Genomic DNA, 13,834 nt, shown 5'->3' with positions numbered 1-13,834 from the left:
AGTCTCCTTCCTGAAGTTCTTTACAAATATTTGAAAAATATATTTGAAATGTAGAATTTTAACATTGTATCCAAAATTTTCGAGATTCACAGCTTAAAATAACTCTGTTACTCAATCCCCCAAACAAAGGCTTACTTTTTAAAAGTATTCTTCGGAAATGTTTTACTTGAGTGGTAGTGTTTTGATTTGAAGGTGAGTTAGAAGATCAAGCTGTCTTTGCAGGCTCTCTTCACGACCTCTTCAGGTCTCTCTTCAGGTGCACCTCCAGGCTTCTGGTGAGACTCAAAGTTTCCTGCTAAGCTGTGGTGATTTCACAGGGGAAGGTGCAAAGTGAAGCAAACAGTAGAGTCCTTTGTCTTTTATAAATTTTTTAAGTCTTGCATCACTTGAAAGCCTCTGTAGGCAGGCGCAAGGAACACAGCAGATACTTGTTAAGGCCCTTGGTGAATACCCAGGATCCCCAAAGGAAAAAGTCTGAATAGCCTTATTAAGTGGTTATGTTTCAAGAACATGAGCATTAAAATCACTGTTGTTTATACACAGATTTGCTGGCGTCAGAAATCATTGTGCAACACCACGAAGGACATGGCTCAGACATTTATCAGTACTATGGCAAACTGATTGCATACTCCCTAGTTCCATTTATCATAGAACTACACCATCTAGGATAATGATAAGCAAAAGTTTATAATTTGGGAGTTCATTTAAAGTGAAGATGAAAATTTCACCTTGTCAAATATTCCCTAACACCTTTCTTGCCTTAATGACTTTGACTCAGAGGGTCCTAAGGGAGTTCACGAGGTGCATTTGGTCAACCAGCTTGGTGGTTTAAGTACAGATAATACTCAGAGAAACTTTGCTATGCAGAACCAAAGATCAATGACATGAAAAATGAAATAAATTACAATGGTCATCTTTTATAATCTCCTGTTGAAGAGCAAGGAAAATGAAATGGTTATTAAAGAAAGAGCTGTAAGAATATTAAAAAGTATGTTTCTGTTTCTCTTTTCCCTCTAACCACTCCTATGTGAAAATAAATAAGTCACACATACATAAATACCAAATAGTTTCTCTGGTGTGAAAAACTAAAATGGTACATGAGATCCTAATGATAGAATTGACAATGTGAAATAGGAAGAAAAGGGCTAAAGGTGTAGGGCAAATGGAAAAGGTAGAGGAAAGGTAATAAGGGAAAAGGAAAAATGAGAAAATGGAAATAAAATATTTGTAAATGGGGAAGGGAGGAGGGAGTGAAGGGAGGGCAGGGATAAGGGTAAAAATGAGAACCAAGACCTGTCATGTAAAGGTACAAGATCCCAATGATGAATGTAACTGTACTGTATACCTAAAATGTATCAATAAATTCAATGAGAAAAAAAATTACCTAAAAATTTAATGAAATTCTTCCAAAATACTATGGTTTCCATATGGGTTTAAGTACGATGGTTTCTGAACATCAGGAATGTTAAATTGTAGAGATCCTCCAACTTATTCTTTGTAAATCAATCTAATTTGTAGCTGTTGACTCCTGGGTGACACTCTTAGTTTTGACCGAATGTGGATTTTGTATAAAATGCAGTACTACTCAGCCAGAAAGAAGGAGAAACTAGCGACATTTATAGCTAAATCGATGCACATTGAGGCTATAGTCTTAAGTGAAATAAATAGGGCGCTTGTCTAAACAGCAAATAGTTTCTCTAGTGTGAGAAACTGAAAGTGTAAATCAGGACTAAACGGTATAATATATAATGTGAAATAGGAAGAAAAGGTGCAATGAGGAGAGGAAGTGGGAGGTTAGGGAAAATAAAGAAGAGGATGAAATTAATACGAGAAAAACAAGAAATGGAAACAGTCTTCTTAGACAGGAAGGATGGAGGGGGTGAAAGCAGGGAAGGGGAATGAAGACAAAATAAGAACCAAGATGGATTACGAAAAGATGCAAATTTCCAGTGATAAATGCCATTATGTTGTACACTTTAAACGTACCAATAAAATTAACTAATTTTAAAAAATCCATTTAGCGACACCAAGTCAGAGCACCGTGTCTCCTAAGGTCCCTCCCAACTGAAACCGAGCTGAGATGCTGGGCTCAAAGGTCGTGTGGATGCAGCCTTTCAGGTCCTACATCCTTAGGAGCACATGGACTCCAGTCCCTCCCATGGGGTACAGAGTGAGGGATGCCTGAAGTTGATGCGGATGAGCCCACAGCTCTCCCCTGGGCCTCACTGGGGGAAAGGAAACAGGGCCAACCTGCAGCCCTGAGCGCACCCCTGCTCTCCTGGCTCGGGATCCAAGAAAGCTGAGTGCACAGCTGCTGTGTGGCCTCCTGGGAGAAGGTCACGCAAGGCCAGCTTGAGAGTGCTTAAAGGACCTGCATTTTGGACAGAGAGTGGCCTGAGACCCAGGACAGGAGCTACACTCTCCTGAAAATGTCCCCCTCGCAAAATATCCTGCACCACCATGCTTAGTTTCTACGAAGGTCAGGTAAGAGTGTTCCTATTGGACATACTCCGTCCATTCTCACTCACTCTCTTGGGTGTGTGTGAAGGGTGGCAGAGAAATTTAAACATTCTGCTTACATTCTTTTCCAATTGAAAGAAGTGTCTTTTCCTATCAAGTTTATTTTTCCCTCTGCAGTATTTTTCTTCCTCATTCCGTCAGTCTCATAAATGAATGTGTGTCTCTCTCCCTCTGTCTCCCTCTCTTTCCCCTCTGTTCTCATCCTGTCTCTTTCTCCCCCCTCCCTCATCAGTCTCACACCGGCCCAGTCCCTTTGATTTATTAAATGGTCAGCTCACTGCTGCATGTACATTTTAGGGCACTGTTTGCGCCACATCTCACCAGAGCTGTGTTTCTCTGGCATTAGAGCAGCACAGAGAAAGAGCATCCTTAACGCTCAGCACTCCTTGCTCTCATCTACGCAGCTGATGACCCTGCTCTGCATTCAGTTTGTCTCCATATGGCTCACTGTGTATGTAATAATAAAAGACAAGATTATTTCAAGTCAAGAGCACATGCACACGATGCTGTGTCCTACATCTTTTTATGTGAAACTCTCTATTTAAGACTTTATAATACAGGTGTCAAATGATTTTTCAATCCCACAACTCCTTCCACACCTTTCAACTTTTTAACCACCCTTGTTTCCTCTTCATATCATTAATATTCTCTAAATGTTTTGGCAGCACTTCTTCAGGAAAGCCATGTATCATAAGCATATACTTCTTTTTAGGGAGTTGCAAGTGTAAATCATGCTCAGAAAATCAATAAATATTAAAAAAAAACTTTAACTGCAAATCTACTGTTGTTGCAATAACAAAGACTTTTTTCCCAAGGTAACAGCAAAATGATAAGCAAGCTTCCAAGCCCCCTAGCTGGGGAGCAGCAGGACCGGGACGTGTGTGAGTGTGTGTGTGTGTGTGCACTGTGTGCATGTGCACGTGTAAACTGACTGAGCCAAGTTCCATACTCTCTTCTTTCTTTGACACATCTTTTCTTTTACACATCTCTTTCAAATTTCAGAAGATACTTTTAAAATTCATTTTATTTTCCCTTTAATCTAGTCTGTTTTCTGTTTTTCTCCTCTACTTTCATTAAAAAATAAAATGACCACTAACAAAACTTCTACTCATTATCATTTATTATGTGTTCAATTTTGATTTTCTGTTATTTGCTTTTTTACCTTTGAAAGCAGTTCTCAAATAGAGTAATAACATGAGGTTTAAATTTTACCTGTTACCACAATAGAGATTTTGTCTAAAGGACATTGAACAAAATTTTCATGCTGTTTTTAAAAAAATATTAAGTTATTTCAAACCTATATTAGACATTAAAATATAGCTATGTTTTCATTAAGGCAATATTTTATAATAGGGGCAATAAATATTTTTCTATATGATGAAAATAGGAAGTATTCATTTTTTAATAATTTTCTTTCTTGAAATTTTCTAAGTGTTATCTTTTCCAAATCAAATCATAATATTCAACTGAAAGTATTTATATAAATAACAATTTATTCATTATTTATAATCATAATAAAATAATCTATAATAATTAGCATAATTATTAATAGTAATATATAATAATTTACTTATTATTTATAATATTTATAATTACTATTTATAGCAAAAATAATAATTTTAATAATTATTTTATAATAATTTTAATAATAATTTGTATTTTTATTTATAATGGTTATAATTATTATTTATGATAATAATAATTTGTGAAAGTAGTAGGTTTGGCATTCAGATGTTAAGATAATTTTTTCTTATTAATGGAAATTATGTGTCACTTGTGAGAGAGGAACTGCTCTGCTCAAATCTCACCTCCACTTCCCAGCTCTACTCCTGGGAGAACAGTTCAGTGAGAGAACAAAGCTTGTCAGAAGTTGAGAAATCAGCACAGGGAGGGACGGACACATTCTCTGCAGGACAGAAGGAAAGGCTGAGCCTGCTCACCGCGTAGGGGCAGAGGACACCACCAGGGCTGAGCCATCAGTCTGGGCAGATTCTGCCTCCTATGAGGGCACAAAGATCTGGAGAACTAGGAAGTGAAGATGCTCATCTCAAAGGGTGCAAAATCTCCTCAAGCTGATGCATCTACCTAGGGAGGAGAGAGAAGGCCCCCAGTCTGTGACCCCGGTGGCCTCTGCAGGCAATGGGGAGGGGCCCCACAGGGTTGTGTCCCTACTGTCCACAGTCCCACTTCACACAGCCCAGGGCATCTCAGGATTCCTGCCTGGCCTGGGCTGCAGACACTTTTGGATGCTCACAGAAACTCCTCTCACCTTGAGGAGGAGTAGGGCTGACCAGACAAGGAAAGAAATTTTGCTGGAGGGAGGGAAAGTACAAAGAGGCTCTAAGGACTAAGCAGCTGGGTATCCTGGTCTCCCACATGGGCTGGTTCTCAGTGTGGACAGAATCCTCCCTATTACATGGACCCAGTTGTCTGCATTACTATCATGTTTTTCTAGTTATGCACAATGACACTGTATATCTAAAAGTCAAAGCATCAAAGTGGCTTAAGGAGATTCCAGTGCTCTGTGCTGTGCTAAATAGTTGCTCTAAAATCAAAATAATAGGTTTTATGATAATATCTACACCAAGGAATTGAATATTCTAAAAACAATGGGAAGGATCTTAATGTCTTGAGAAGGTGAAGTGCATAATTAATAGTGACAACCCTTCATAATGATAAGTGTTTCATTATTAATTTTCAGATTTTTTTTATATGTTTCTAATTAACTGACTACTAGATTTCTAAAGTCATGGAATATCCTCTCAGAGAGAGACATTTCTGTGGGTATCACTTTAAACAGCTGAACCAACTGATGGCAAAACTAATACCTGGTTTACTTATTTACTTTATTTACACCCAGCAGATATTTCACCCAGGACTTGTAATCTGCAAACGGATCACACCAAGAACTAGTATTTGAAAAGGAGCATCCTATACCCTACTCCAGTTATTATTATGCAGCCAATCCTGTAAATCTTAATAAGAAAAAAATGTCAAAGTTATTTCACATTCTATTGGTGATATGTAAAATTTGTTTCATCTTTCAAAATAAATTTAGACTGTGCTATGCATGGTGGCACATGCCTGTAATCCCAGTACTTTGGATGCTGAGGCAGGAGGATTCCTGTGAAATTTTGAGACCAGCCTGGGTTACACAGTGAGTTCCAGGTCAGTCTCAACTACATAATGAGACCCTGTCTCAAAAAAAAAAAAAAAAAAAAGAATAAATTTAGACTAATTCCCAGCCCATCATTTTTTATACCTCATTTTAATACACACTTGAATATTTTGGTGTTTTTAATCTTTCCATCTAATTAAGGATGCTAATCTATGCATGTCTCAAGAATGGAGATATGAATAATAGGTGATATGTTGGTTGTATTTTAATGTTTATTTGTCTTAGAACACATTTGCATTGTGTAATGACTACATTCACAGCGAGGAATTGGTACAAGTACATAAAACATCTCCATTTTTCTACACCTCTTTCCCTTTCCTTCACACCATGGCTTGTCCACTTCCCATTTTAAAAAGATCTCTCTGTTTCCTATCTCTTTTATATAATCTTCACTTATACAAGTTCCTTATGGAAGGGAAACTGATTTTTTTAAGCTTGTGTGTCTGATTTACTTCAGTTGACATCATGGACTCCAGCCTCACCCACTTTCCTACTAAGACCTCAAGATGGTCTCTTTGAGGATAGTAAGGTAGTGCTCCACTGTGGATAAATACCATGAGTTCTTTGTCCATTCATCTGTTGATGCACATAGAGTCCACTCCCTACACTGAGTTACAAGATTAAGCTGAGAATATCTGTGATGATACAAACATGGGTGTGTTTTCCTCCATGCAATGTGATGTTTTTAACTCTCCCATTTTCTTTCAGGCTCAACAGACACCTCATGACAGAACAATATGAAGAACCAGACCTTTCTGAGCGGGTTCTCGCTCCTGAGACTGACGGATAGCACGGTGCTGCTGGGGCTGCAGGCTGCCCTCTTCTCCCTTGTCTACCTGGTGTCCACGCTGGAGAATCTGACCATCGTCCTCCTCACAGTTCTTGACCGCCACCTCCACACCCCCATGTACTTCTTCCTCAGGCATTTGTCCTTCCTGGACCTCTGCCTCGTTTCCACCACATTGCCCAAATCCATTCTCAACTCCATCACCCTCAGCGATGCCATCTCTTTCTTGGGCTGTGTGTGTCAGCTCTTCTTGATGGTCCTTTGGCTAACATCAGAGGTGGGAATCCTCACCGCCATGTCCTATGATCGCTATGTCGCCATCTGTCACCCTCTGCACTATGAGGCTGCCATGAACAAAGGGTGCTGTGTCCGGCTGATGGCTGTGTCCTGGCTCAGCGGAGTGGTCTTTGGAATCTTGTACTCAGCTGGGACTTTCTCCCTGGAGTTCTGTGGCTCCAACAGGATTCACCAGTTTTTCTGTGACGTCCCTGCTCTTTTAATGCTCACTTGTTCTGAGGAGCATGCTGCTATCAGTGTCAGTGTAGGCCTTGGGGTCCTCTGTGGTTTCTCATGTTTGGTTTGCATCATGGTCTCCTATGTGTTTATTTTCTCTACCGTGTTGAAGATGCCATCCAGAGAGGGAAGGTCCAAAGCCTTCTCCACCTGTGTGCCCCACCTGGTGGTTGTGGGCACCTTTCTCCTGACAGGTGCTGCTGCTTATTTAAAGCAGACCTCCAATGCACCACCTCTTCTAGACTTGCTTTGTTCTGTGTTCTACACTGTGGCACCCCCAGCTCTGAACCCCATTATCTACTGTCTGAGGAACAGGGACATTCAATCTGCTCTAAGTAAAGTGTTGAGGAAGACAAGAAGGCGACTAATACAAAGATACTAAATTAAAGGAGGCAGCAACATTCTTGAAGTGATTTTTCCCCTGACTAGCTGTTCTGGGGGATTTCTCCCTAGAGGTCACTAGACCTTAGGGTTCTCCTTTGGTGACCTCAGATTTTCAGTTTCAGTAGAAAGTAAGTCATTTCCTAGTCTCATTCACTTTAGAGCTTTTGTGGTACAGAAATTATGAAGTTTTTTCGATTGTGCCTTGGATGAGTTTTTTGTTATTGTTGTTGTTGTGACTTTCCACACCCAGGGGACTTGTGTGTGATTCTCATTGCTCCTAATCACTCATTTTGCTTTGTATTTTGTCGATGTTCTATTTCTCTAGCTTTTTCCTTGTGCTTCCTAGGTTTTGACAATTAGGCTTTATTATAACTTGCAATGATCACTCTTCAGTGGAAATTATTTCAAATTTATGATTTTATCCTAATTTAAGATGTCTTAGATTTATCATAGTTGAATACTTGTTTGATTTATTCTATCTAATAAACCATTTAATCTTTCACATTTTTCATGAAATAAATTATGTTTCTGGATGCATACCCATCTCTTTACAGAAAGCTGTTCGACTCTAATATGTGCATCCTTGACATTTTCTAAATATTCTTTAGAATCTGGGAACATGGCATCATGAACATGTCTTCCAGACTCTCACTACCTCATGACATTTCCTGTATCCTCAATGTTAAAAATCGAGTACTGCTCTGACTACAGAGCACAGACTCCCTTTTAGTTTGTTCGCTTTTCATTTAGGAGGGGAAATTCTTTTGTGTTGACCACCATCTTGACAGAACACACTTTCAAACCCTGCAGTCCTCCCCCTGGTAGGAGGATCCTCACAGAGCAGGTGGGTGACTGAGGCCCAGGGAGGTGGGGCATGGCTTTCTGTACAGAGACCATAACACAGGCTGTAGAAAAGGCTGTGGCCACTGGCAAATTCTTCAAACACTGTATGCTCACTGAATACCTTTGGAGTTTCCTTCTATTACTTGTCTCATGAACTCTCCTATTTGTACAAATTCTAGTCAAACTTCAAAGTGTAGTTTAAATGCAATGTGACTCTGAAAAATTATAAAGCATTTCATTTCACATTTTCAATCTCTAAATACTTGCATATGGGGTGGGGATTTAGCTCAGTGGTACTTTCACCTATCTTGCAAGCACAAGGACCCGGGTTAGAAATTAATTAGATTTGTAATATTATTTATTAGGAGTGAAATAAATAAAAATTGATATGTGTGTGTGTGTGAATAAGAGCACTGAAAAATGGTTCCAAAATCACTGGAGATCAATAAAATTTTAACTTTCTGTCTGATTTTTACACCCACTGATGTAAATGATAGCAAACTCACAGACTTTTGCAATTCTTAATGATATTTCTTCCTAAGTCTTAAATTTTAAACTCCATGCTGGAGAAAATTTGGATGAAGTAGAGGATGTAGAATCAAACTTCTAGGGAAGTTAGAGGAGATTTCAGAGATAATCTGAGAGCTGTTATATAGAGAGTCTCTTTGGTACACAGCAGGTCCTGAGTGAGGCAGCGGCTGACATCAAGCTGCTCAGTTCACAGAGAGGGGAAAGGAGGAGTCTCCATGCTCATATGTGGCTGTAATCACAGAAAACACCTGATGAAATTAAATGGAGACAAAGGCTTGTTTGGCCAACTTCAGCTTCACATTTCTTGTTGGTGGTTGCTGACTAGTTAAGTATTACTTTGTCTTTTCCAGTGAGCTAGAAACCATCTTTCTCTTTATATATACAGACTCCCAGTACACCAGCTGACTCATCCTAATAGTCTTTGAATTAATTACGTAGTGAAATGAGGACATTAAAATGCAAAGACTCTTTATGCTGACTATATTAAGTCAATAGCATTCTGAATGTCCAGGGGAACTTTCACAAATTCAGTGCCTGAAGATATAATTTCAAGTGTATAACATTAATTCAGGTAGCACAACTGTGTCTGAAAGACCACTCCACTCCACACCCTTGAGTTTGAACAATACCCAGGGTCATTCCACTGCTACTACTTCCATTGCTCTGAGAAAAATATAAATTAAAATAACAAAACCCCAGGAAATCCTTGAAGTCTAGGTCAGAATATGCAATATATATCTTGTGGCCCAACTGAAGGGTCCAACCACTGACACCTTGGTTGGAGCAGAGAGCACTTTAAATCCCTTCCATTCTGTTCTTGTGCACCTACTGCAGTTGTACTGTGATGTGCTGATAAGGCGCAGTAAGTACAGCTACATCCTATAACTCTCAATCATTGTTCATCCTACTCTTGACAAACAACACACAACTCCTCATATATTCTCAATTGTCCACAGTACAACTCCTTTGTATTGAATTATCACCCCTGAAAGCCCCATCGTGACTTCCTTTCCATGGCTCCCATTTTTTTCATGCTCATGACTCTATAGAGACCTTAAAGACCATATGAGAAATGATGGTCAGGTCTCTAATGCCAGACTGGTCCCTCACAGGTTTGTTCTGAATAAGCCTGTCTTGTTGAGTTTGTAACACTGCTTATTTTCCTTTTTGTCCTAAAATGTCTTGCCCAATGTGGGGCAGAGTTAGTAGAGATAACCCCAATATCCTTTGCCTCTTTCTTTTGTTACTAGAGCTTCCTCCATATGCCTTATGAGTTTAGGAGGTAATATTCCATTTCTTGATAACGTTCAGCTCAACATTGAGCACTTAATTATCCAATCCAATAATGCTGAGATTCATCCCTTGGAAGTGTAGGTCCATCCCAGAACTCTAGGTTTTCCCACAGGGCTGGGTTCTGTGGTGGACTTCTGCAGACATTGAAGCATCATCACTTGCCCAAATTCTCATAAAATAAAATTATCTGACCTGACCAGTCCATGTTCAAAGAAGAATCTCTGGGACCCTAGCTCTTTATTTTGGACATCCTAACACAAGGCTAGGGACATTCTAGAGACATAAGTCTCCTAGACATTCTCTTATCAGTTATTATGGGTGCTTATGGTACATGCATTGTTTAAAAACAAATCAATTTTTATGCAGTTAAGGTTACAAATAATGTCCAATCAGGGAAGAACTTCTTTTAGTTGCTAAAGCAATTCCTTGTCTATTTATGCCTTGAATCTTTGAACTATTTTAGAACTCTTAATATCAATTTGGGTGTCTGATTCCACTGCATTAAGTTTTGTTACATAGTCTAACTGGATTTTTAAAACAGGTGGTGCTAATGAAGGTATCCTTCAACACAGGCCTCTTTCCAAATGACATCGGATGCCCCTACTGTTGTGGCCTCCTCATCCCTCCTGGGTGTCTGGCCCTCTCTCTTTGTCCAAGGCAGCACTGAACATTAAACCTCTCAATGTTCTCAATGACATAGAAGCCTCAATACCTATAAAGCCTATTCTCTGCATCTGGCTTTTTCTTTTTCTCAGAAGTGTTTTAGTTTTTATGGCTTTTCCTCACTTGTATATGTGAATTTTAAATAAAAAATATAAATTCTATTTTAACTCAGGTTTCCAATAATTCATTTTACCACATAAACATACTTTTGTTCCTTCAGTTACTGATTGATTGGCTGTGCGCAGTGGTGGGCCATGCTAATCACGTGTTCCAGGACCAAGCTACACCTTGCACCCCTAGTTTACTATTTTAGTACACAAATTTATGACATGGGATTATTAAACATTAATACTTCAGGAGAATGAGCACTTTATTGAGTGTTTTATCCATGTTCCCAGGCAATATTCCAACTACATCCATTTTTTCTATATATTTAAATAATGAAAAATATTTTTCAAAGAAAGATATTTTCAGACTTAAACCCAGAAACTTCATAAAGCTTAATGCTTTTGTGATAGTGTAATGTGCTTTTAGTCTATCTCAATCTAGGGATCACTGGATCATTTTGTCCAAACAACTTTAATACCTGTTTGAGCTCTTCAATTCTTTCTTCTGTATAATGTTCCACATCACATATTTTCCCATTGCTTTTTAAAAAAATTTTTACATGGAATTAATGTTAAATCTCTTTCTTGTCCTCTCTTTTCATGAAAACTAGATATTGGTTCTTAGGCTTGCTTAAAATCAGATTGGACCAACTTTTCCTTAACAATAACTAAACATGATGCTTTCTCTCTGCCACAACACAGAAGACACCTAAAGCAGGTAGTTTTACACTGTATTTATTCATTATTTGAATATTTTTGAAGATTTCTCAAAAAATTAAAGCTATAAATTGTATTAGCCACAGATAATAGAATTCTTAAACCAGAGAATGGTTTAAGTTCCTTATAAGAGAAAAAAATAATAATTTCATGGTGGAGACTAGGTTACAACAACTCTTCTTTTTTTGGAATTTTTAAACTCTTCTTCAAATGGTTTTATCTTCTGTGATTGATTCTTGCTTCATTCAATTACAAAACATGCTTAAAAATCATTGCTTTTCTATCATTATTTGGTATATACTACTATAATCTTGTAAAGAAAAAAATATTTCTATCAATGTTTTCCCTTGTGATAAAAATAGAGGAATGGAGGACACTGAGAGTTCTCCAGGTACATCCCAGGGAATATACAAGATGTTAAGTATTGAAATCAATAAAATTTTACCAATATAAATGTACTTGAGGGCAGAGACTTTCCCATATGAGTGATTCTCATTCTACTCTGAAATTGATACATATTCATATCAAATAAATTTAAATGCATAAGTTATTCCTTTTCATAGGGCAAATAATGCTAATTTTTTTCATAAAGTTGCCTTATCGTGCATGTATAATACCTAGGTTTATTCTTTAGAATATCTGACTGATAAATTATTAACTTTAATTTTATGAGTTTTTATTATTGAACAATGATAAATTATGAAGAAAAATTATCAAAAAATAAAGTATCGAATTTGTAATATTTATTGAGTGTTTAGAAAAATCATGAAAATTTTCTGCAAGAAGAGTTTTTTTGGTGTAAAAAGTCTAAAAATTAACAAGAGAAATAAATTCCAATATCAATTAGAAAAGAAATACCAGTAGAAATGTGCAAAAAAATATTTCAATTATCATCCTAAGGAAATATTCACACATGATAACTGTATATACACACATCTCCTTTTAAATGACAGCACAGCTGTTATGTTTCCTGTCATTTTTGTAGGACATTCTTGACATCTTTTTGATCTTGCAATTTTGTCAGGAGGCTTTTAATATATTATGCAATGTGTAGTGAACAGGAAAATAAAATACCAGTAAAAGAAAGTATTAAATTCTTAATATGTATTACATATTTAGTATAAACATGAACATTTTCACATAAGCTGTGGAATTGTTTTCTAACCTGAAAGTTATCATGACAAATATATTCCAATATGAACTACAATGAAAATATAAATAGAACTCTAAAATAAAAATGAATTTGCTTCAATTGTCACACTGAAGGCAGTCTTCACATGTGACACCTGCATGCTCCATGCACATGTCTTGCTTACATGGTCAGCACATGCACTTAGCAGGAAAATAAGATATTAGTAAAATATCAAATATGTAATGAGTGCTTAGAATAAACATCAAAATTTTCACATCAGCTATTTACATGCTTATGAAATCTAAATGATGACAACAGGAATAAAAACCTATGTGAGCTATAATGTAAATGCAAACAGAAGTCTACTACAAAAATGTTTTCTTCAACTACATAAGCAAAGAAGTTTTCACACATGAAAATTGCATTTTCCGTACACAACTATCACTTACACTGGTAGCATGTATATTTTGTTTTTCTATATTTTCTGGTAGGGCACAGTTTACATTAGTTTGATTTTCCTGTTGTAGAGTAGGTCTTTGTGATGCTGCACCTTCCTGTTCACCTGTCAGCTCACCAGTGTGCTCCATATTATTTTTTGTGTAGTTCCAGGAGCAGAAACTTCTTGTATTCCATCTGCTGTAAATGATTTCTTATAAGTAAAGGACACAACTATAGTATAAAATCCAAATAACCATTTGTGTTACAAGTGACATAATAGTTACTGCATAACTCATCAACAACATGTACTCTGCCTTTGGTTTTGTTATACAAAGTTTCCATTACAGGCTTCCCTTTTGTTGTTTGTTTTTATTTTATATATGATGCTAATGTTATATCTTTCTGAAACCTAAAGATTATACTACACAATTATCTTTTTTGAAATTGCAACATTTCCTTTAGAATTTCTGCTTTGTTCTTAGGTACATTTTCTTTTGTTTTTGTTTTTGTTTTTTTTTCCCTGCATGCAGTTTCTATGCTGGTCAAACTTTACTCTGTTAATTAAACATAATATCAATTGGAAACTGATAAACCAATTGTTAAATGTCACATTCCAATTAGTTTAGGAGATGGGAGCAGCCACTCTGTTCACAACATTATTCAGTTTATTGATATACAAATCAGGACCTTGTGGCTAAATTCCAGGATAATTTTTTTTTTTTTTTTTT

At 37.2% G+C, this 13,834-nt stretch overlaps 1 protein-coding gene across 1 annotated transcript; it reads left to right on the top strand.

The window, feature by feature from the left end:
• The first annotated feature begins 6,435 nt into the window (after positions 1–6,435).
• Positions 6,436–7,380, top strand: LOC104856011 (olfactory receptor 14K1). The gene has a single exon (XM_019206190.1). It carries the CDS (start codon positions 6,436–6,438, stop codon positions 7,378–7,380), a length of 945 nt encoding a protein of 314 aa, XP_019061735.1.
• Positions 7,381–13,834: the final 6,454 nt, after the last annotated feature.

This window comes from Fukomys damarensis, unplaced genomic scaffold (assembly GCF_012274545.1).
Source record: "Fukomys damarensis isolate Sample0158 unplaced genomic scaffold, DMR_v1.0_HiC HiC_scaffold_3, whole genome shotgun sequence".
Classification (NCBI taxonomy): Eukaryota; Metazoa; Chordata; class Mammalia; order Rodentia; family Bathyergidae; genus Fukomys; species Fukomys damarensis.
This window is presented reverse-complemented; position numbering and strand designations above follow the sequence as displayed.

Bases quoted from the DNA above. Each gene is read 5' to 3' on its own strand.
- LOC104856011 (XM_019206190.1), top strand. From the start codon at position 6,436: ATGAAGAACCAGACCTTTCTGAGCGGGTTCTCGCTCCTGAGACTGACG.